A 22330-nucleotide genomic window follows, 5' to 3' on the forward strand; every position below is an offset into this window, starting at 1 on the left:
GTAATAAAGTATCAGACCCAGGGGCAAATTTGGTCAGCTGAGATCTGGAAGAAACCCCACAATAGAATTGGAAAGCGAAAGGACAGCTGGAACCACGAGAGCCCCCAGATCAGCGTGACGCGTCGCGTGGGCCGTAGATCTAGTACTTAAAGGGACAACAATTAGAGCGAGACCGAATAAGGCGCATTTCATTTCATTTCTCTTTCGCTTTGGTTATCGTGTTTGTCCGTTTTGTGGGGGCTCTTCCCATTTTGAACGAAAATCTCAGGCCTTGAGGGCGGGCAGCTGAGACCACCTCGAAGAACGCGAAATCTAGGGTTTTGAACAGGTGAGATTTTCGTAATATTTCGCTCGATTATGTTTCTACGATGATCCTAACGTTCACAATGTGATCGTTTGAATGTTCGATTGCTATGAATATGGGCATTTTCTTCGGTTTGATATAATGTTATGGTGTTTCCGATCTTGTTTTCGATGCCTTATCGGGTTTACCTTGTGATTTCCATGGATCTGACGGGAATGCTTTTGCTTTAAAATTGTTTGTTTTTCAAAGAGTTTGCTGGGTTTGCTGGGTTTTCATAATTCATTTTGCTTCTTCATCTGTTGCGCTTTGGCTAATCATATTCCTGATAACATTTGGCGATATCTCGTCGTTAGTGTTGTACCATTTTGTGATTTCCTATTTCTTTACGTGTTGTCACTGTGAAAATGTTGATTCACCGGACATCTTCTTTGGTGTCCGGTGTTTGTGTTTACAGTGTGTCTCAATTGTTCGTTCTGGACACTGTTTAATCATGAATATATATTTTGTTTCCTTTATGAACTTTTACGCAATTCGGCACAGCATTGGATTTTATCTATAATAATGTTGCTCCCATTTCCCTCTAGTGTTCTGGTAATGTCAGCTGCATGTGCATCAACAAGCGTGAATTTCTACAGTAGCACACTATCAATCTTATTTTGTATGCAGACTACATGAGGATGCGAATCAATTTTTGCCCTTGTAATTAGGAGTTTTTGAGATCATTGTTTCAGGGTATGGGACGAAGAATTATGCATAAATTGTTAGAAAATAGTGTCAGATCGTTCTCCATTTTGTCAAATGAGTGAATGACCTTTCAAGTTATGTTCTAATCTTGTTTTGGATGGCTGTGCAAGGTTTTGTGTTAGTATAGAGTTCCTCGTAGTATTTTTGTTACCAAGATATTTTGTTCTTTTTTTTTGGTCTGATTTTAACTGTCTCATGCATATGTTTTTAAATTCAATCTTACCTATTATTTGTCAACTAAGATAATTGGTCCTGCTCTTGATTCACAAGATGTTAGTGCTACAGTCTAGTTAATATAAGATAAAGTGGGTACATGTGATAGATGTTTGATATTGGAAGATAAGTATGGGCAGAGGTTCCTTACCTGATTCTTCTGATGTTATACTGTTAATTCTGAGCAGGCAATAGAAGATGGCAGATGCCGAGGATATTCAACCTCTTGTCTGTGATAATGGAACGGGAATGGTTAAGGTAATCTAAAAGAGTACTATGTATTACATATTAGTAGAATGCTAAACTATCTGCCAAATGGTAAGGGCTTATTGTGATCATTGAATTGCTGATAGGCTGGTTTTGCTGGAGATGATGCTCCGAGGGCTGTGTTTCCTAGCATTGTTGGACGTCCACGTCACACTGGTGTTATGGTTGGCATGGGGCAGAAAGATGCATATGTTGGAGATGAGGCTCAGTCCAAGCGTGGTATATTAACTCTGAAATACCCAATTGAACATGGAATTGTTAGCAATTGGGATGATATGGAGAAGATTTGGCATCACACCTTCTACAATGAACTGCGTGTTGCTCCAGAAGAGCATCCAATTCTCCTCACTGAAGCACCTCTCAACCCCAAGGCAAACCGTGAGAAGATGACACAGATCATGTTTGAGACCTTCAATGCTCCAGCCATGTATGTCGCAATCCAGGCTGTTCTTTCCCTTTATGCCAGTGGTCGTACTACTGGTAAGCTTACTACAAAAAACCTTCTGATTAGTAACGATACATTAGTAACGTGTCAATAGGCTTGACACATTACTAAAGGTTAGTAATGTGTGGTTAGTAACGTGTGCGGCGTGTTACTAATTTGGATGTTACTAAATTCCTATTAGTAACGTGCCATCATTTTGACACGTTACTAAAGTTTAAAAAACTAGTAAAAAAAAAAATAAAACCACAAGCTCCACTCTGAAATAAAACCATATCTAGATCCAGTATGATCGCATCAAAATCTCAAAAGGAAATCTCAGCAACTAACTACAACAATAGATGCAGAATAATGGTAATTGCCACCAAAAAAGCATAAATCAGTGCAAAATTTTTCAAAAATTAAAAAATAGGCTTAGTTTTAACTCTAAAACGTACCGTTTGCTTAAACCAACACACCAATATTAGCCAAAAATTGCTATTAAAGACAAATTCGGATCCCATATTACTAGTACTACAACACTTTCTCACCAACCAAACAAATCGCAAAATATGTACAAATCAAACAAAAAAAAAAAATTGAAGCAAATTCAACCAAATTTCATCACCACGAATTAATTAAATTAAACAAACAAAAAAAATTGTATTCAAGATTCAAGCACAATTCCCATTCCATTTCCAAAAAATAAAATAAAAAATTAATTTAACCTACGTTTGCCACCACCAAAAACATTGTGCACTGGCCTTTCTCTCCCAAAGATGTCCGTTCTCTAAATGGATTCAACCTGAAAAATCAAACCAAACCAACCTAAAAATCAGACCCAGAAAAATTTCAAACACCCAAACCAAGCAGAAAAATTTCTCCTCTTTTTCATTTTCTTCTTTTTCTTTTCTTCTTTTCTTTTTCTTCTTCCCATATGAGAGAAGAGGGAGCTGCCATGGGGGTATACTGGGCGTGAGAGCAAAAGAGAGAAAAAGAGAAGAAGAAAGAAAAAGCATGGCTGGGAGGAAGAAAAAAGAGGGAAGAAGAAAGAAAAAGAGAAAAAGAGGGAAGCACTGCCGCGTGTTTCCAATGCCCGTTAGTAAAGTGTCAACTTTGACATGTTATTAAAGTTTTCGACTTTTTTTTTAAATTTTTTTTTTAAATTTTTTCAGTTTTCAAATTAGTAACGTGTCAAATTGACACGTTACCATTTAGTAACGTGTCAAATTTAACACGTTACTAAAGTTTTCGAATTAGTAACGTGTCAAATTTGACACGTTACCAAATTTGACACATTACCATTTAGTAACGTGGGTAAAGTGACACGTTACTAAATGGTAATGTGGCGAAAAATAATAAACAGTACATACTTTACTAATACTGCATTTTTTTGTAGTGGCTATTCAATTAGTCTAAACCATCTAGATTGATTTTTTATGATTTTACTAATGATTGCAGATATCATCTATGCTTAATTGCATGCCAAATTAATAATTTATTCTATGCGCAGGTATTGTGCTCGACTCTGGAGATGGTGTCAGCCACACGGTTCCCATTTATGAAGGGTATGCTCTTCCACATGCCATCTTGCGTCTTGACCTTGCAGGTCGTGACCTCACGGATGCCCTGATGAAAATCTTGACCGAACGGGGCTACTCATTCACCACCACAGCCGAACGTGAAATCGTGAGGGACATGAAGGAAAAGTTGGCTTACATTGCCCTTGACTATGAACAGGAATTGGAAACTGCTAAGACCAGCTCCTCTGTTGAGAAGAGCTATGAGTTACCTGATGGCCAGGTGATCACCATTGGTGCTGAGCGTTTCCGATGCCCAGAAGTCCTGTTCCAGCCATCCATGATTGGAATGGAGGCTGCTGGTATACACGAGACAACTTACAACTCCATAATGAAATGTGATGTTGATATCAGGAAGGATTTGTATGGGAACATTGTACTGAGTGGTGGCTCCACTATGTTCCCTGGTATTGCTGATAGAATGAGCAAGGAAATTACTGCATTAGCCCCCAGCAGCATGAAAATTAAGGTGGTCGCTCCACCTGAGAGGAAATATAGTGTATGGATTGGAGGCTCCATCTTGGCATCCCTTAGTACTTTCCAGCAGGTGGGTCTTTTGACATATACATATATCTTATTCATGTGTTCTAGTTGCAATTTCTTTCTGTATCTGATTTTTAATTTTGGCTGCAGATGTGGATTGCCAAGGCTGAGTATGATGAGTCCGGCCCTTCAATTGTGCATAGGAAATGCTTCTGAGCACAACCAACGATAAGTGGACTGCTCTATTTTGGAGAGAAAATGCTGCTTGCATTCTTCTTCTTTGGTTCTACTGCCTATTTTTCTTCTCTGCCCAATTGTTTCGATGTCTGGACAATGACCTTTAAAGGATGAGGCAATTTTTCTTTTGGTTGTTTTCTTCCTAGTATCGAGGGACTGTTACCCTTGCAATCTTTTAGCAGCATGTTAATTCTGTCTCATTTATTATCTGATTTTCTGCTCTTTGTTAGTGATCAAGTTTGTGGAATGAACCCATTTAAATAAGTAGTTCTGTTCAACATCGATTTCTCCATAAAATCATTAGACTTAGAGATTTATTTTCTGCTTTTCTTATAAGGCCAGTCTTTACCCCTCCCCACTCCCCTAACCAAAAAAAAAAAAGAAAAAGAAAAATTCAGCTGCTTGGATATTAATTACAGAAGTGGAATATTAGCCGTTGGTGCATAATTAGGTGAAAGCTCGATGATGATAATCAAATTCCCACTTAGAACAACAATTGCTCGAGGATTTAGACTTTTAGCAATTTGTTATTTGGATTACAAATGTGAGAGAGTCCTTATAAATATCACCTAACCGAGTAGAAGGTAAATTGTTTAAGACCTTTTTGGACATGTGGACTTTATAAGAAGAGAAATGCAAGGAGTTGATAAGTTCTTCATATTTGACTTATATTCTCTTACAAATTAATTATTAGATTTATAGACGTATATAGACTTCACATAAGTCAATGGTAAACTTCACAAACCTAATGGTTTGACCATTAGCTTTATGGAGTTCATCTTTAACTTATATAGGATCTACATAAGTTCACAAATCTAATGGTTAATTTGTAAAATAAAATTGGCCAAATATGAAAAAAAATATTGACCACTAGCATTTCTCTTTTTCTTTTTATCTTGAGCTTTAAAATTTGTTGCACTGCTTTAGCCACGAAAATGATTATACAAGTTTTGTTACATTTGAAACTATGTTTGCATTGTAATCTTGTTATTTCACTTCAACCTACCCTCAGCCCATTATTTGTTAGAAATTTCTAACAATTTTATTGTTCAAATTATTAGCAATTCGAATAAAAAACGTGAGAGAGTTCAAATTTGTAAGAGAATATATGCTAAATATGAAAAACTTATTGATCCCTAATATTTTTCAAAGAAAAATGACTTTTCATTCCAGAAAATGAAAAAAGAATTTGAAAAATTCACACTAATACAAAAGAACTTGAAGTATATTTTATTTAATATTTTTTTGGTATAAAATAAATTCTTTCTTTCATATCAAAGTCATCAGCAAAATTTTCCATTGTTTTTGGATTGCCCTTAGTGAGTTAGTGTAATGTTTGAAGAGAGAGAAGGGTTCTGGCAATTCTACACGGCAGAGTAAGACGGCGTTATCCTTTGCCTTTCATGTGGAACGGCGTCTGCCCCATCCGTCCCACTGCACCCCACTTGAACTCAAACTCCAAAACGCACCGTCTGAAGCATTTTCGCTTCCCCCAAATTCAACCGGTTACAATCGTTTTGCTCGGCGAATGAAACCCTTGGACTGTGATTTAGGTACTCTGAATTTATATTCGAACGTAGAGAAATTGTGTTTGTTCGTTACCATTTTACCTGAATGATTGAAAACGGATTTGTGTGACATTGATTCTGCCGTCGGCGCGCGCGCGCGCCAGAGAGAGAGATGGGAAGAATAGCTGTGGCAGTGATTGTGAGCTTGTGGCTCATTCCCGTTTCCTTCCTTGTTAATCGCATAGTTCCTGAGCCTTACATGGTAAGCCCAAACAAAACAAGACTACTTTTTTCCTTTTTTCCTTTTGATTTGGTTGGTTGTTGGCACACTGATGCACTTGTGATGAAATGCATAGGATGAGATATTCCACGCACCTCAGGCTCAACAGTACTGCAAAGGAAATTTTAGAAGCTGGGATCCAATGATTACCACTCCTCCTGGCCTGTACGTTCTCCTAACTATTTGCCTTTTCCGTTTATTATTATAATTTTTTTTTCATTTTGTTGATGAAATTTTTAGTTCTACTGGTTGCTATCCAATTGGGGGGCATGCTCTTGAATTGAATATTTAGCAAAGAAAGATATAATAAAATGAGAGGTTGTAAGTGGGTCGTAGTTAATTTCCACTGATCGATTGGGTTTTTGCAATTTGAATTTTCTGCTTTGCTGTTGAAAGTAGGATCATCTTGGGTTTCTTGCATTGCCGATAGAATTTTCAGTATAGTGTTGCTACTGTTATGCTTGAGCTTCTGCTCTGAATTGGGGGCGGAAAGGCAAATAAAAGATTGTGTGGAAGCGGGGTTGTAGGTGTTATAATGTCTATTCATTGATGAAACAACAAGCTGCTCCGAGAATAATTTGTCTTGATATATCATTATATGCATATCATGGGATATTAAGAAATTTTAGCTGAGGGGCTTAATTTGCTGATTTTACCATGCTTTCTGTATCTTTCCAAATGCCCTATCAAAATAACACCACAAGGGCTGCTTAGGTCTCAGTAAGTTAATTGGGCCGGCTTAGCACAATTCAGAATAAATATGTAGATAAGGAAGTTGATATGTGATTTAAAACTTTTGCAGGTACTATCTTTCACTTGCCCATGTTGCTTCTTTGTTTCCAGGCATGTTCCTTATACAAGCAGACTCATCATTTTCTGAAGTCTGCACCACTGCGATTCTTCGATCTGTAAATGGTGTTTTGGCGTTATTATGCAGCATTCTTGTATATGAGATAATCACCCACTTGAGACCAACTCTTAGTGAACGAAAAGCAACAATTATTGCAGTGGTCCTAGCCTTATATCCCCTCCACTGGTTTTTCACTTTTCTCTATTATACAGATGTTGCATCGCTTACTGCAGTGCTCGCTATGTATCTTGCGAGTTTAAAGAAGAGTTACTGGTTCAGTGCATTGGTAAAGGACTCTGCTCAAGCCTTTTTCATTAACCATGTAATTTGTTTGAACGTGAATACATGCGTATACTCATGCAGAGACACATATTCATTCTAGTGTTAAATTAATCTCGTTTTGTTGCATGCAGCTTGGTGCCTTGGCTGTTGTCATTCGACAGACCAATATAATATGGATGTTTTTTGTTGCATGCATTGGGGTTATAGATGCTACTCTGACCCATGAAAGAGATAAAATAGAAGTAAATGAAAATGAAATTGATGCAGCAATCAGGAAAACTGATAGATTAACTTCTAAAAATAATGTCACGTGGGGCTTGAACTTGAGAAAGCGAAAGTTCAGTAGCGCTTTGGATACTGATAAACATTCTATACCAAGTACAAGCATCTTTTCAGCAAACCACATGTCAGGTTTGAATTCACATTTTTAAATTAGTTTTCATCTATTAGTAATTGATGCAATCATACTAAGTTATTAAAGTTCATATACTAGACTGATTCCCATTATCTTACATGCTGTGGATGATGAGCATGCCGCATTAGTTATTCTTGCTTCACCATTTATGTTTTTGTCCCTCAACCTTTATGGTACATACAGTGGCATTGTGTTGCAGGTTTGCTTGATGAGGTTCAGGTCATCTTATTAAGATCGTGGCATATGAAGTGGAAGCTTTTGGTTTCCTTTAGCCCTTTTCTCATGGTATTGTTGGTTTTTTTGGCTTTTGTCCGTTGGAATGGGAGTGTAGTTCTAGGTATTGTTTCATCTTGTTTACTCCTGCTCCTTTTATATTTTGTGGAATATCAAGGGTCTTTGTAGCTTTTGTCTCTCACTGTATATCCTGATATTGCAGGTGCAAAAGAAGCTCATGCAGTTTCACCTCATTTTGCACAGATCATGTATTTTGGTCTGGTTTCTGCTCTTGCTGTGGCTCCTCTGCACTGCAGTTTAGGTCAAATCATAGACCTGTTCCAGTCATTTTGGAAGAGAAGGCCTCTTAGTTTCTTTCAAGTGTTAATGGCTGTCATTGCTGGCTTCTTCTCTGTGCACTACTTCAGGTCAGGTCAGATAACCAGTTAAGCAAATTGTTATTGTGATTTTGTTGTTTGTCTGCTATAACTAGTTGAACTCGATGGTCATAGAGGAACACTAAGATTGGCTTAGCTGAAGAGTATGCTATTCAATTTAAGTGTGTGTGGCCGGTCTAGCAATGTATTCTTATATGAAAGGTCAACTTTCAATTGATTTTTGTAATTCACTTCATCAATATAATAGATCACAGCTGCTTACCTAGTTTTAGTTTCTGTTGCTGTTTCATCACTTGGTTATCTGACTGTTTCAGCATAGCTCATCCCTATCTTCTGGCTGACAATCGACATTATCCATTCTACCTCTGGCGCAAGGTCATCAATGCTCATTGGTCAATGAAATACCTTCTGGTCCCACTCTATGTTTATTCATGGTTTTCAATCTTAACCGTATTGGGTTAGTATGCAGCTCCTGTCTCTGCACATCGTGCATAGTTACAAAAAATGGAGCCAATGAAATTATGTTTATTAAATCCTGATTGGCATCATATCATATTTAGTTTCTTTCTGCCTCACCAAGAGTTTGCTTACATGTTTCACGCAGGGAAAGTCCAGAGGAAGATATGGGTGTTGGCATTCTTCTTGGCTACTGCAGCAGTTCTGGTTCCTGCTCCACTGATTGAGTTCAGATACTATACTATACCATTCTATTTCTTGATACTTCATTCCCCTATTACTGATTATCAAAGCTGGCTTCTCATGGGGTTTCTATATCTAGCCCTCAATGTTCTCACAATGATGCTTTTTTTGTTTCGGCCTTTCCATTGGAGCCATGAGCCTGGCATCCAGAGGTTTATATGGTAGAAAGTTTCTAGGAAATGCTAAAGGATTCATCAGATCTTTACACACGTCATTTTTGGGTAGTATTATTTTTTCATCTATGAAGGGATTTTCATCAAGAAATTCTTTATTTGAATGCTTCTTTTTGGTCTTTCCCCTTATTTATCTCACTGCAGCTGTTCTTTATTAGCACCTCCAACAGGCACCACCCCAGCAACCCAAGATCCATTTCACATAACTTAAGCCCATCCTCACCTTGTAGTTTCTGATCATATTCACTGTCGGCTCCAGTCGTCAGTTCTCTCCTACTCACGATTTCTTTTCAAACGATATTTCCAGTTGAATTTTCTGGCAAGAAGCACTTCATTCGTAGCTTCAAGTTCGGTGGGGTGGGCAAAAAACCGAGTTTCGGAAATCCAACCCAGCTCCTGCCCGTGCGAGTCGGATTTTGGAAGGACTTAATATTTTCAAAAAAAATCGAAGCTGAAGTCAAAATATGTGTAGGATTTTTGTTCAATTAAGCATTCATATGTGAGAGGATTTATTTAATTGCATTGAGTGAAGATTTTGGATTTCTTTTTTAAATTTATGCAAAATATTTGTTTATTTTGCTTCTTTTTTTTTTTTTTTCTTTTTTTTTCTCAATGTTCATAATTATGAATTTTATTTATATTGAAATATAGTAGGTATCACGCAATACGAACAATATCAGAGTTCCTTTATAAACAAAATTCAAGTTTTATTCTTGCTTCTTTTTTTTGTTGTTTTTTTTTGTTTTTACTTGGTAGCAAATATTTTAACATGTTCATAATTTATATGAATTAAACTAAAATTAAAGGTCTTACGTTTTAATTTATTGCAATGGGTTTCTACTTTTGAAAGTAAAAGAGGGTAAAACCTTATTTGATTGTTGTAAAAAAAAAAAAAAACAAACAAACATAAAACGCTTTCGATACACCAAAAAGATACTAAACATTGAATCTAAGGTGAGAGAACTTATTTGATTGCGTTAAAAGTATGTTCATCACGCTGGTTATGGGCTAGTAAATAAGGACACAAATTTTCTCTAACCAGGGCTAGCTTATTACGCTTTGGAACCTAAGGCGCGAAGTTTAAGTGATGCATTTTTCTTAAATTTAAATATTAACTAAATAATATTTAATTTGATACTATACTTTAATTTAAACATCATTCTTCTCATTTTTTGGAATGCAAAATTACTTATTAAGGTTTTATATTCAAGTTTTTCTAACATTTTTTTTTTTTTTTTATCACTAATCAGATATAAAATGATTTGAAGGACTTGAACAATTAGTTAGTTAGAAAATAATGAAATTGGAGAAAAAGAGAATAATTCAAATTTGAATAAGTCAATAATAAATTCAAAGAGAACTCTCCATTAATAGAGAAAGAGAGAGAAAACAATGGAAACTTATTATAGGAGTTTGTAATTAAATAAAATATTATCTAAAGTCTATTTAATCATCGTGTATATATATAATCAGATATAAAATGATTTTAAGGACTTGAACAATTAGTTAGTTAGAAAATAATGAATTTGGAGAAAAAGAGAATAATTCAAATTTGAATAAGTCACTACTAATTTCAAAGAGAACTCTCCATTAATAGAGAAATAGAGAGAAAACAATGGAAACTTATAATAGGAGTTTGTAATTAAATAAAATATTATTTAAAATCTATTTAATCATCATCATCATATATATATATATCCGAAACCTCATTAGAGATAGTTGGCTAGAATTGCGACATGTGACATTAACTCATATTTTTTAATCCTTAAACTGATTTTTAATTTTCCATATAAATTACTGACAAGTTTCATTTTAATAATTTGTTGCACCAAATCATTACATATAGCCACAGGCCATGTAGTGTACTACAAGATTTTATTTCAAAAAATTTCTCATATGGGATTTCATTAAGCGGCGATATTTATTGTATGATCCAAGATTTTATTTTAAAAAATATTTATTTAAATGCTCTAACTCTAATAAATGTCAAATATTTCTAATATATGAGATGTATATATTTTCGTTAATATTCTTCACCGTCATTTATTATTTTTCTAATTCAAATATTGATTTTTGAAGAATTTAAATATATTAGAACAATTAGCATTTATTAGAGCTATTTAAAGAAAATATATGAAATTTGTGTCCAGTAAATACTATTTCAGGGATGGATATTTTGATGTAGCCGTTGCAGCGCTCGCAGTCGCAGACTCGCAGATCTGTCGTCTTCGTTTTCTCTGGCCAACTTCTTTCCTTAAATCACACACTTCCTCTAAGGAAAAATGCTAAAATTATACAATGTTTTTTTAATAATTTAATGAGATGAAGATCGGAGGGTGTTAATTTCTTTCTTTTATTGATGAATGTGACTGCAATGACATGTTGTCATGTTGATGTGCGAAAAAAGATGTATAAAATAATAGCTCTGTCCGCTCTCGTTCTAGTTGACCGCCGATTGATACCTGAGCACGACAATGGCGAACCAGAGCCTTGGCGTTCTCACTTGGTGGAGGAAGTGGGCCAAGAAGAACTGGGCAATCGCAGCCGTCGGATTCTCCGTCGCAATCTTCATCTTCCCTCTCATCTCAAACTCTTGGCGCGGCGATGACTCTAACGTCAACCAACCATTCGATGGCAGCCACTCCATCGACGCCAATCTGGTCGACCTCACCCTGTTGCACAACGCCAAGGACAGAGGCGCCCGTACGCCGTCCTATCTCTACAATCAATGAGAACAAATTGATTTTTTTAATTTTTCCTTTTGAGTTTATTCGAATTATTAATATATATATTTTTTCTTTGAATTCGCAGTTTGTTTAGATGGGAGTCCCGCGGGGTACCATTTCCAGAAGGGGTTTGGATCTGGGTCTAACAATTGGCTGCTTCACATTGAGGTTTTCACTTCATTTCCATCAAAATCCATGTTTCTAATTTTGTTGATGAACATTTCTGTAGTATATAAACTTATTTAAATTTTGTTTCTTTTGATTCTTGGGATTGAGGTGTAGGGTGGAGGTTGGTGCGATACAATATCATCATGTTCTTCTCGCAGCTTAAACCCTTTAGGTTCTTCCAAGTACATGGAGCGTCAAGTTCCATTTTCCGGGATCTTGAGCCGTGATCCGGCCCAAAACCCTGGTAATTTGCACCAAGCTACTTAATTTAGTGCTTGCACTAGCTTTAGTCAGTTAATCTCTATGTTCATAATTCAGTCAATGATGTCTTTTAATCTAATTTTATGGAGCATGTTTTAGATTTCTTCAGCTGGAACAAAGTCAAGATACGTTATTGTGATGGCGCGTCATTTGCCGGCCACCCCGAAAGTGAAGTGAGTGTAATAGGAGAAACTCTGCCTTCTTTCCGTTAGAATATTAATTAAATTATTGAATTCATCATTTGCTTTTTAGCTTAAGTTTATAAGACAACTAGTGATTTTGCATAGTATCATAACAAAGGTCCGTAGTTCAAACCCAAGCTGTACAATTTATCCCCTGTTTTAGTTATATATACAATATGTTGAGTCTTACACCTTAAGCTTTTGGGGCTACTGGAGACTTACCAGTTTTGGATTAAGTAGTAATTCACTGTGAATTTGAATTTTCATTCTTAGCACAGCTAATGAAAAGAAAAAAAGTTATTTTGCACGTTCATCCCCAATTTTAGTTATATATACAATGTTTTGAGTCTCACACCTTAAGCTTTTGGGACAACTTGTGACTTAATAGTTTCTGATTAAGTGGTCAGTTACCGTGAATTTGAATTTTCCTTCTTAGCATAGCTAATGAAAAGAAAAAAGTTACTTTGCGTGTTCGTTATGTTGTCGATTCTTCCATGCTGTAGAATGGAACGGGACTTTTCTTCAGAGGGCAGCTCATCTGGGAAGCACTTATGGATGAACTCTTATCACTTGGCTTGTCTAGTGCAAAACAGGTAGCTTCCTTGGTATTAATAAATTTCTCACTAGTGCTAATAGATGTGTTTTTTTATGAAAATAGTTACTTCAATTATGAGATATAGACAATTTTATACATGTAAAGCCTATTTAAGTAAAGTTGATAATAATATTGTGTGCATATATGTTTGATTCAATCTTTGACATATTTGATATCATTGCAGGCTCTTCTTTCAGGATGCTCTGCTGGAGGTTTGGCTTCTCTTATACATTGTGATGATTTTCCAAAATTTCTGCCCAAGGATGCCACTGTCAAGTGTCTTTCCGACGCAGGTTTTTTCCTTGATGAGTATGTTTTTCTTTTCCTTTTTCCGCTAATTTGTTATCTAAGGAGTTGTATGCTATCAATTTTGGAGTCCTTTAATATCATGTTTTCTGGTTGAGTAATGCTACTCTTTAAACCCATTTCTCACAAGCTGACATGACTTAAGACGTGTTTTAAGTGTCTTCCCATGTCAGTCACTAAAAAAAAAAACCAAAATAAAAGCTACTTAAAAAAAGCTACGCCAGCCGGTGTAAAGAGTAGCACTACTCTTTAGGTATACATTTTATACATGTATCTGAAAGTTGCCTGTTCTATTTATTAAGTTTACTTATCAAAAAAAAAAAAAAAATTGTCTAAGAAAACCATAACATTATGGAAAGTTGGAAACCATTTAGACCATTATATTTTCCTGCAACTTTTTACAATTCTTCTGCGTAAGTGAATATATATACCTGGGGGATCTATGATGGAGTAACAAGCTACACCATGGCTTTTGAAACAAATTCCTGCATGCATGAATTTAGCAACTAATTGTGCTTGTATAATGCTTGTTTCTAAACGGAACTAGGATTTTTCATTCGGAGGCACCAAAGTATGAATAAGGGGTTAAGCCTAATTTTGATAGAGGGCCAAACCTAATTTAATCCTAAAATTACATATATTTTTACATATATCCCCCCATGATCTTTATGTAGTTCTGTCCCTCCTTATTTGTTCAGCCTCTTTGCTTTAAACATGATTATATACAAAGAAAACTGAGCCACTTTTTATCTTTCATTGATTTCAGGAAGGATGTTCTTGGAAATCAAGTTTTTGGATCTTTCTATCGTGATGTTGTCCAACTTCAGGTTGTGCTCTGTCCTTTACTAATCTTATATAATTGATTGTTAGATGGTACTTATACATGCAACAATTGTAGGGGGCACACTACTAGTCAAAATAGATCAGAATATACAGTATGGTGCATCTGTTAGTAAGATTTATTTTTCAGATCCTTGACCTTCCTGTGTTTACCTACTCTGCATATTCCATATGATTAGAAGTCTTGCCGAGGTACCTCCATCATAGGGACAACCTAAAATGTTTTGGATCCCCCCGTGTCCAGTATTAACCGTCTTTTTACTTTTCCACCAAAAAAGAAACAGAGAAGAAGAAAGAACGATTTTTTTTTTTTTTTTTTTAATTGGAATTTTTGTTGTTATCTCTTGCTTACCTTTCATCTTGCTGTCAGGGTGTAGCAAAAAGTTTGCACAAGGATTGTGTTGCGAGAATGGAACCACATAAGGCAGGGTTTATTCTTCATTTAGTATATTTTGTAACTTATCAAATTTGAGATGTGCTTTTCATTCTGCTGCCCGATCATTTCTCTAACAATTATCCCATATTATCTGTTATGAATTGCAATGGCAGTGCCTCTTCCCTCGGGAGATTATCAAAAACATAAAGACTCCAGTGTTTCTTGTCAACCCAGCTTATGACTTCTGGCAGGTAACTTTTCCTTAAAACACATGCTTCATTTGCTCATTAAGGGATTATGATTTTTCCATTCTTATCTCATGATGCTAATTAATCATTAGATGATCTCTAGATACAAAATATCTTGGTACCAGATGCGTCAGATCCTCATCACAGCTGGCAAAATTGCAGACTAAACATTCATAAATGTAATCCTAGTCAGATTGCAACACTACAAGGTAATTGATGTGTACCTTGCTACCCAATTTTAGATTGTGGTTAAATAACATTCCTATTGACTAATGTAACACTGGCAGGCGGTTATGATACCCTCATTTTCAAGGGCTATTCTCATTTTCAAGGGCTATTATATAATGATCCCATAGTTGAAAGTTAGCTAATGCAGCAGATCATAGAGATTTCTTGGACTAGAAACCAGTGTATTTACTTATGGTTATAGTTAGATTATCAGTTTATCTTATTCACATTGGTAGTATGAGCATTTCTAGTCAAAGACTAGATGGAAGACAGCATTATCACGAAACAAGGTGGCATAGATGACTAGAATACCAAAGTTGTTATGGATCCAATTGCCTCTTGTCATTTGGCTAATAGCAACCTGAACCAGTGGTCTTTCTTTCAGATATAATGAGTTAAAGAGTACACTTCGCCCAAATTGTTGCCCATATCACGTATAAATTTATTATATACAGGTTTCCGTAGTTCTCTGCTCGAGGCACTGAGTGAATTCCAGAAAAACAAGGAAGGGGGGATGTTTATAAATTCTTGCTTTGTTCATTGCCAGACATGGATGCCTGACACATGGCATTCACCCAAGTCTCCAAGAATAAACAAGAAGGTAAGCAAACTCTCTCTCTCTCTCTCTCTCTCTCTCTCAAAAACACACTGTAACACCCCCAATCCGCTCGAGATAGGTTGGTTGACTTATTTACTCAGAGGCACAAAGAACTATAAGACTTATCAGAGCAATAAACTAATTATAATAATAGATGCCTGATAAAATGACATCAAATGGTAGCCGAATTGATGGAGTATGGGAGATTAAAATTTTAGCAATAGTATTTTATGCTTAGTGGGCTTTGAAATAAAGGCCTTGCAAAATAGGTAAATACAATTAATGATTTCGTATTTGATTTATTATAAATTTGGGTATATTCTAGCAAAAAAAACGTGTAAATATGGGTATATGCATGGCTAGATTGATAACAAAAGAATTAAAGTTAATTGCTAAAATAACTAGCTTTCCATCTCAAGCTAAATTTTTTCAAATTTTAAAAATGTAGAGGTCTATACATATGGGCGGCTAGGGTTATTAGTCTATTGTTTTTGTTTTGTTCTTTTTTCTTTTCTTTTTTTTAATTAATGTGAACTAAAAATTGTGATCTCGTGGGGTTTTTTCTTGTTCCCATCTATTAGTAATGTTATAAATTATTCCATTAAGCTATCTTGTCATTTGATGTAAGATTTTAAAATTAAATCATTTGACTCATGCAGTGGTCCATTCTCATTATTACATTGAGCCTACCATTTTCCGAAAATCCCAACTAATAACTAAAATTACCAATACCTCCATAAAATAGGATCGAAATTATTACACACTCTTTTTGTTTTGGATCTCTTGAAAAGGAGAAATGCTACACACACTCACTCCCACATTCTTTGACGTGGTACTAAAAATCCATTAGTGATCAAACCAAAATCTAATGGTGATTTTTAGTGCCACGTTAAAAAGTGTGGATTTGAGAGTGTGAAAGTGGAAGTATGTGTAACATTTCTCCTTGTAAAGTTCTATTTCATATGAGGTTGCTTACATATGTTCAATGTTCACATCGGTGCATTGATCTATTTGTAAAATGCATACTTGAATTCCGTAATGCAATTACTTAGAATATGCCTCTTGTTGCCACCATAGTAATTCATAACTGAATTGAAACACTTCAACCTGGTTTTCAAAAATTCCATGCACCAGCCAACTATGTTATACAAATGTAATTGAATTGGATTGGTCTGGTCTTTGTGATTTTTATGATGGTTCCATCAGATGATTTGTAAATGTTCATATATGTTACCGACCATAGTGTTGAACTGTCTTATTGTTGCTTGTGACAGCTGAAGTTGCATTAAAATTTGCTTTTTAATTGGATGTCTGTCATATTTCCTAACCATATTAGTTCATTGACTCTGAGAGTTTTACTGCTCTTGAACAGACCATTGCAGAGTCTGTAGGTGATTGGTTCTTCAATCGAAACAAAGTGAAGCAAATTGACTGCCCTTATCCATGCAATCCCACCTGCCACAATCTGGATTTCACTCGAGGGTGATGGAGCTTTCTACTGTCTAGTTTTTTCTAATGGGTTATTCTCAGCTCCAGATCTCCAAATTCTCAAAACACGCAGATGGAATTGTTTTTCTGCATGTCCAAAGCATGATGATCCTGTATTTAAGCAGATTATGGCTAATTGGAATCCATTGCAGTGTTAGGCTGTGATTAATATACAAAGAGTGAAGACAATTGCATCACAGAGTTCAAAACTCTGTTGTGCCAACTGCTCTTGTTGAAGTCACAGAACTTTTTCAATTGCATTCTTTACAAAGAAAAAACGATGCTGTTTTACACTTGCTATATATTCACTATTTTGTGAGACTGAAACCTTTCCATTTCTTTCTCAAAAGCTCAAATGGCTGAGCGAGCTCAAGCAATATCACTATCAACTCCTCCAGCTCGGCCTCTCAGCAAAAAACGATGCCATGGGCGAAGTCATCAAGTTTTGTGCATGATGTAGGATGAGAAAATGATAAATTAGTTTAGTTTTATTTAGGCGACACACGACAGAAGAAGAACATAAAAAGATAATAAAACCACATTGATCGAAGTCCACCAATCAAATTTGACACCAGACGAAAGAACATAAAAAGATAAATAAAATCACGTTAATCGAAGTCTACTAATCAACAATGGATTTTTGGTAGAGTTTTACTACCAAAGAGAAAATGAATCAATGTCTCCAACAAAACATCTGTTTTTTCAATGTCATAATCCGTTTTCACTGTCCCCCAAGAGATAGCTCAATTGGCTAAGACCACGCCTAATGGAGCAAAAATCACTAGTTCGAATCTCCTTCCTCCCCTCTTGTGCAGATATGTCCAAAAGAAAAAGAAAAAAAAGGACAGTGAGATACCCTAACCATAAATTGACTTACTTTTGGGCCAAACCTATTATCAAATTATAAAAGAGCTCAGGCCAAGCCTATTATTAAATTGCAAAATACATGAATTCTTTAAAATATAAAACCTAAATAAAACTATAGACTAATTTATTCTTTTCTCATCTGCTGCATCAGTGCAATGTTATATCCAGAAATGATGGCATGGGTTATGCCCTCTAGGTTTTCGATACAATTCCCCAGATGCAATATCCAACTTGCAATACCCAACTTACCAACAACAATTACATGAGCAATGATTTATATAATACTAGCATGCATGAATAGTCATGCACGCCAGTGTTAATATATATATATATATATATATATATATATATACTGTTTAAATAATTATTTAATTATATTTTGTAATTAAATAACACTGGCGTGCCAGTGTTATATATATCACTAGCCCAATTACAAACACCGTTAAATGTAATAAATTTATTTAATTATATTTTTGTAATTAAATAACACTGGCGTGCCAGTGTTATATATATCACTGACCCAATTACAAACACCGTTAAATGTAATAAAATAAAATTTATACATTTGTATTGAAATATTCCACCCAAAACCTAGAATTAATAAATGTTATCATTGAAAATATGAACCATGTGCTTGCAAGAGTCAATCCAGAATTATTCAGTTAAAAAGACTTCTCCAGTTTCTCACAATCGGTTAAATGGGCAGGTATTCTGGTTGTCGTATGGGAGTATCACTCTCACCTGTTCCCATAAAAGAGGGCATTTTGACAATGACATGCGGTTGAGATATCAAAAGCTCAGTTTTCATTTTAATATTAATTAATTAATTATTACTTCATGTGATTAGAGAGACCTAAACCACTTGCAACCGTCTTAACTGTGCATCTACCCAACAAACTTTCATTTAAATTAACAAATTTTCCAACTCAATGGTTGGGACATCAATCAGGAAACTTCTTTGGATGGGATGGGGCGAGCCAAATAACAAAAATTAAAACTTCACTTTTTTTTTTGTTTTTTTTCTTCCTTATTTTGGGGGAAACCGGGGTAGGCCCCCCCTCTCTCTGTTACTGGCCGAAAGTCTCGGGTTTTTGCATGATGCAACATCTTGTTCGAACGAGACATGTAATGCGACATTTCAAAAGAGCTTTATGAACAAGATTGTTGAACTTTCATTGATAGCATGTTTTGACCTAATAAATGTTGAAATTAAAATATATTCATAAAATAAAAATTTGTCATCCTTTGAATAAGTTTCCTAAGACTAACAAAATTGTCTTAATCAGATATTAGAATTTGAAAATATGGTTGATTTAGTACGACCATCCTGATGTTTCTTTTTGACAATTCATTTGATGTCGATACATATTAATAAATATGATTATTTGGTGCATCTTTTGAACATATTATTTAGTTTTGTTTAAACAAAAAGCCGTGATTATTGTTGTCAAAATATTGATTAAATGATTAAATTGATCCGTTTCTATCCGTTTTAATTTTTAAAATTAATATTATTTTAACAAGATATCATAAAAATACAGTTTACCTCTCAATTCAACCTGCATTTTCCATGTTAAGATGCCCTTATGGGAAAATGGAAACCTTTATAGATGGTGACGTGTACCACCATGGGTACAATATGGGGAAAAGAAGAGAAGGCAGAAGGAAATACAGAATTTGCCCAACCTCTTCGATAATATATATATTCTTTTTTCTTTTTTTCTTTTTTCTTTTTTCTGAATATATAGACCTCTATTTATGAACGCCATATTCGTCCCTCCAAAGAGATAATGATGATGGAAACATCATCGTGATAACGACGTCGTTCCCCTTGTGGGATATCAAGCAACTCATAGAAGTCCATACCTGCAAATATCCCGAGCCAATTACCAGATTAGATTCCATTTTTATTTATTTATTTTCTGAATTTCGTGTTGGGAGATAAAAGGATTAATTTACCAAATTTCTTTGCCGCTCGGAACAACACTTCTTCAATGAGATGTTGTGCAGGGTCTCCTTCAGGAAACGAAGCAATGAAGGATTCAACATGAAAGACAGCTTCTTCATTGGTGAAGTACTGGTAAAGTCCATCAGAAGACAATATCAAGAATCTATCCCTGGGGCCAAGTCTCAAGTGGTAGAGTGAAGGAAGACATGTGATGTAAGGGGAGCTCCCAACGTAGTTGACTCTAAAAATCTCCAAAAGTGCATCATTCCACTTGGGCTGCAAACAAATAAGTGATTTCTTATGTAAATGATAGCCTAAACTTACTTAAAATATGTATACTTTTGCGTAGAATCAATAATTTTTTTAATGATTTGTGAATTGGACAAGAACCCAACATAAAATTAGCAAGTTTGGATTGTGGGTCATGCCTATTTAATTAAATGAGCCAAATTATAGTTGTCTTATAGTCTTGGTGCATGTTTGGATGTCCATTTAAGAGGCTTAAAAGTGCGTTTAACACTAAAAAAGTTCGCTTAAAAAAAAAAAAAAGTATCCGTTTGGTAAAAAAAATTGAAAGCACTTTTAAGAGTTTAAAAAGTCCAAAAATGGCCAAAACGTATTTTTGACAAAAGCTTAAGAATGAAATTTTTGCCAAAAAAATATTTTTTAACTTAAAAGTTCTATTTTTCAAATATAATCTTAAATATGCTCTTATACTCGTATCTCGACATGACCCAAAAATCAACACAGGACATAAGGGCTAACAATTTTTTATACAACTTACAAATTCGACAAAAGTCCAACACAAAATTAGTGAATCAGGGTCGAAGATTCTTACCCATTATAAGCTTACAATATATACCTGTTTGAGAAAGCCAACCCCAAAGGCCCGAGTGACCTTAAGATAACCTTTCACCCTTTCATTGACAACTGCAGAAGCATCATCAGGATGCTCATTTCTAATTCTCTCAACTTCCTGAAACCCAAAAAAGGCCTCTCTGTCATGTAAAATTCACATCATCAAAACAAGAGATCATATTACTGAAAACCATATATAAATTTACCTCTTCCACATTTGTGCTGTGATCCGTGGTGAGCTGCAGGGGAATTAGATTTTGTAATCCCCCGCATGCAACTCCAAAATAAAAGTTCTGATTGCTTAGGATATCCTCATTGATCTGTTTCAAGTCCTGGTGAACCTTCCTTGGCCGGAGATCATCAAGCTCAGCCTCCTGAGCCAACACCGCCCGGCTGTCACCCACATTCATCAAGTAAACATCTTCACCCTTCATCAGCATCACCAGAACACATGAACCAATTAGAGCCAACTCTGGATTATTCCTCACCATCTTATCAGCAATATCCAAATATTCATCCTCTGTTTTCCTCAAGGCCTCAGACAGAGCCTTCAACACCTCTGAATGATTACTTCTCTCCCCATCAGATTCAAAATTCCTCTTGTTCTTGGAACTATTACCCTGTTTTCTCTTTGAATTAGAATCTAAATCCGTCATTTCCCCATTTCCTGATATCTCATTTTCCTCATCAAAATTCCTTGATTGGGATTCATTGCCCATGAGCTCCCTGTGCACTGCAGGGTAAAGATTAGAAATCAAATACTCGGTTGCATCAGGGCCGTTAAACCCATCATAAATCCCCACAAAAACCCAACCATGTTCCTCAGAAATCACCACCTGTACTCGATCCTCCCCTGCCTTTCCTTGCGCCCACTGAAGACTTTTTCTCTCTTTAAAATACTCGCCATCTTTCAAGTGAATACAACCACCCGAATCACTGGCATTGACGGCACCTTTAACCGGCGCCATCACCGGCTTGTGCCCACAAGCGATCGCGCTTGATATCAGTTTCTTGAAGATGTTGTTAAACCAACGACGCCGTTTCTTGGACTTGACTATATTTTCAATCGGTAGCTGTTCACGTGCTGCTTCCTCTATGGGACCCGAGTCAATCGGGCCGGATACGAACCCTCGCTCCATTGGACCCGACATGAATCCTCTCTCCATCGGGCCGGAGCCGGGTACCAGCTCGCAAGTGGAGCATCGACGGACCGGTTGGAGAGGGGTTGAGGCGAAGGAGGTGGAGCTCGCGAACGAGGCGGCGCGGTCGACGAAGGAGGAGCCGATGAGGTCCGCGAGACAGGTGGAGATAGGCGTGGAGGTGTTGGCGCTGACGGAGGCGCCGGAGATAGACCGGAACGCCGTCGTTGCGACGGAGTCCCTATCCTGAGTATCCTCCTCTGAGTTTGATGACGAGTAGGAGAGCCTGGGAGGGTCGGGTCGGACGTAGCAGAAGGAATGCCCCAAGCCCTCGTCGAGAGGATCCGACAGGACCACCCCGACGTCGTTGTGGCGCTTCGAGATCTCTCCGTCACCGGCAAAGCCGTGGCAGGCCTTGCCGATGCCGTTTCCCAT

The 22330-nt window shown here is 36.2% G+C and overlaps 4 protein-coding genes across 5 annotated transcripts; 3 read left to right on the forward strand and 1 right to left on the reverse strand.

Moving 5' to 3' along the window:
- The first annotated feature begins 188 nt into the window (after positions 1-188).
- LOC132161786 (actin) lies at positions 189-4566 on the forward strand. The gene is made up of 5 exons (XM_059571971.2): positions 189-328; positions 1450-1519; positions 1615-2008; positions 3463-4076; positions 4163-4566. Exons 2-5 carry the CDS (start codon positions 1460-1462, stop codon positions 4226-4228), a joined length of 1134 nt encoding a protein of 377 aa, XP_059427954.1. The 5' UTR covers positions 189-328; positions 1450-1459; the 3' UTR covers positions 4229-4566.
- A 1026-nt stretch (positions 4567-5592) lies between these two features.
- On the forward strand, positions 5593-9084 carry ALG10 (DIE2/ALG10 family). Of its 2 annotated transcripts, XM_059571970.2 has the most exons (9): positions 5593-5802; positions 5922-6019; positions 6114-6202; positions 6840-7173; positions 7301-7580; positions 7784-7921; positions 8021-8225; positions 8510-8652; positions 8800-9084. In XM_059571970.2, the coding sequence occupies exons 1-9, from the start codon at positions 5778-5780 to the stop codon at positions 9057-9059; spliced, it is 1572 nt and encodes a 523-aa protein (XP_059427953.2). In that variant the 5' UTR covers positions 5593-5777; the 3' UTR covers positions 9060-9084. The 2 variants fall into 2 exon arrangements, with proteins under 2 accessions (XP_059427953.2, XP_088367218.1); XM_088511092.1 differs by having other exon boundaries at positions 5594-6019.
- Positions 9085-11284: 2200 nt separating this feature from the next.
- Positions 11285-17402, forward strand: LOC132161800 (pectin acetylesterase 5). The gene is made up of 12 exons (XM_059571994.2): positions 11285-11770; positions 11879-11961; positions 12076-12205; positions 12322-12395; positions 12908-12997; positions 13184-13308; positions 14072-14132; positions 14516-14569; positions 14695-14772; positions 14873-14978; positions 15453-15598; positions 16968-17402. Exons 1-12 carry the CDS (start codon positions 11542-11544, stop codon positions 17079-17081), a joined length of 1290 nt encoding a protein of 429 aa, XP_059427977.2. The 5' UTR covers positions 11285-11541; the 3' UTR covers positions 17082-17402.
- A 2304-nt stretch (positions 17403-19706) lies between these two features.
- On the reverse strand, positions 19707-22330 carry LOC132161909 (putative protein phosphatase 2C 4). The gene is made up of 4 exons (XM_059572129.2): positions 20963-22330; positions 20761-20874; positions 19910-20174; positions 19707-19816 (listed from the first exon to the last, which is right to left on the reverse strand). Exons 1-4 carry the CDS (start codon positions 22328-22330, stop codon positions 19707-19709), a joined length of 1857 nt encoding a protein of 618 aa, XP_059428112.2.

This window comes from Corylus avellana, chromosome 10, assembly GCF_965113065.1.
Source record: "Corylus avellana chromosome 10, dhCorAvel1.hap1.2, whole genome shotgun sequence".
Classification (NCBI taxonomy): domain Eukaryota; kingdom Viridiplantae; phylum Streptophyta; class Magnoliopsida; order Fagales; family Betulaceae; genus Corylus; species Corylus avellana.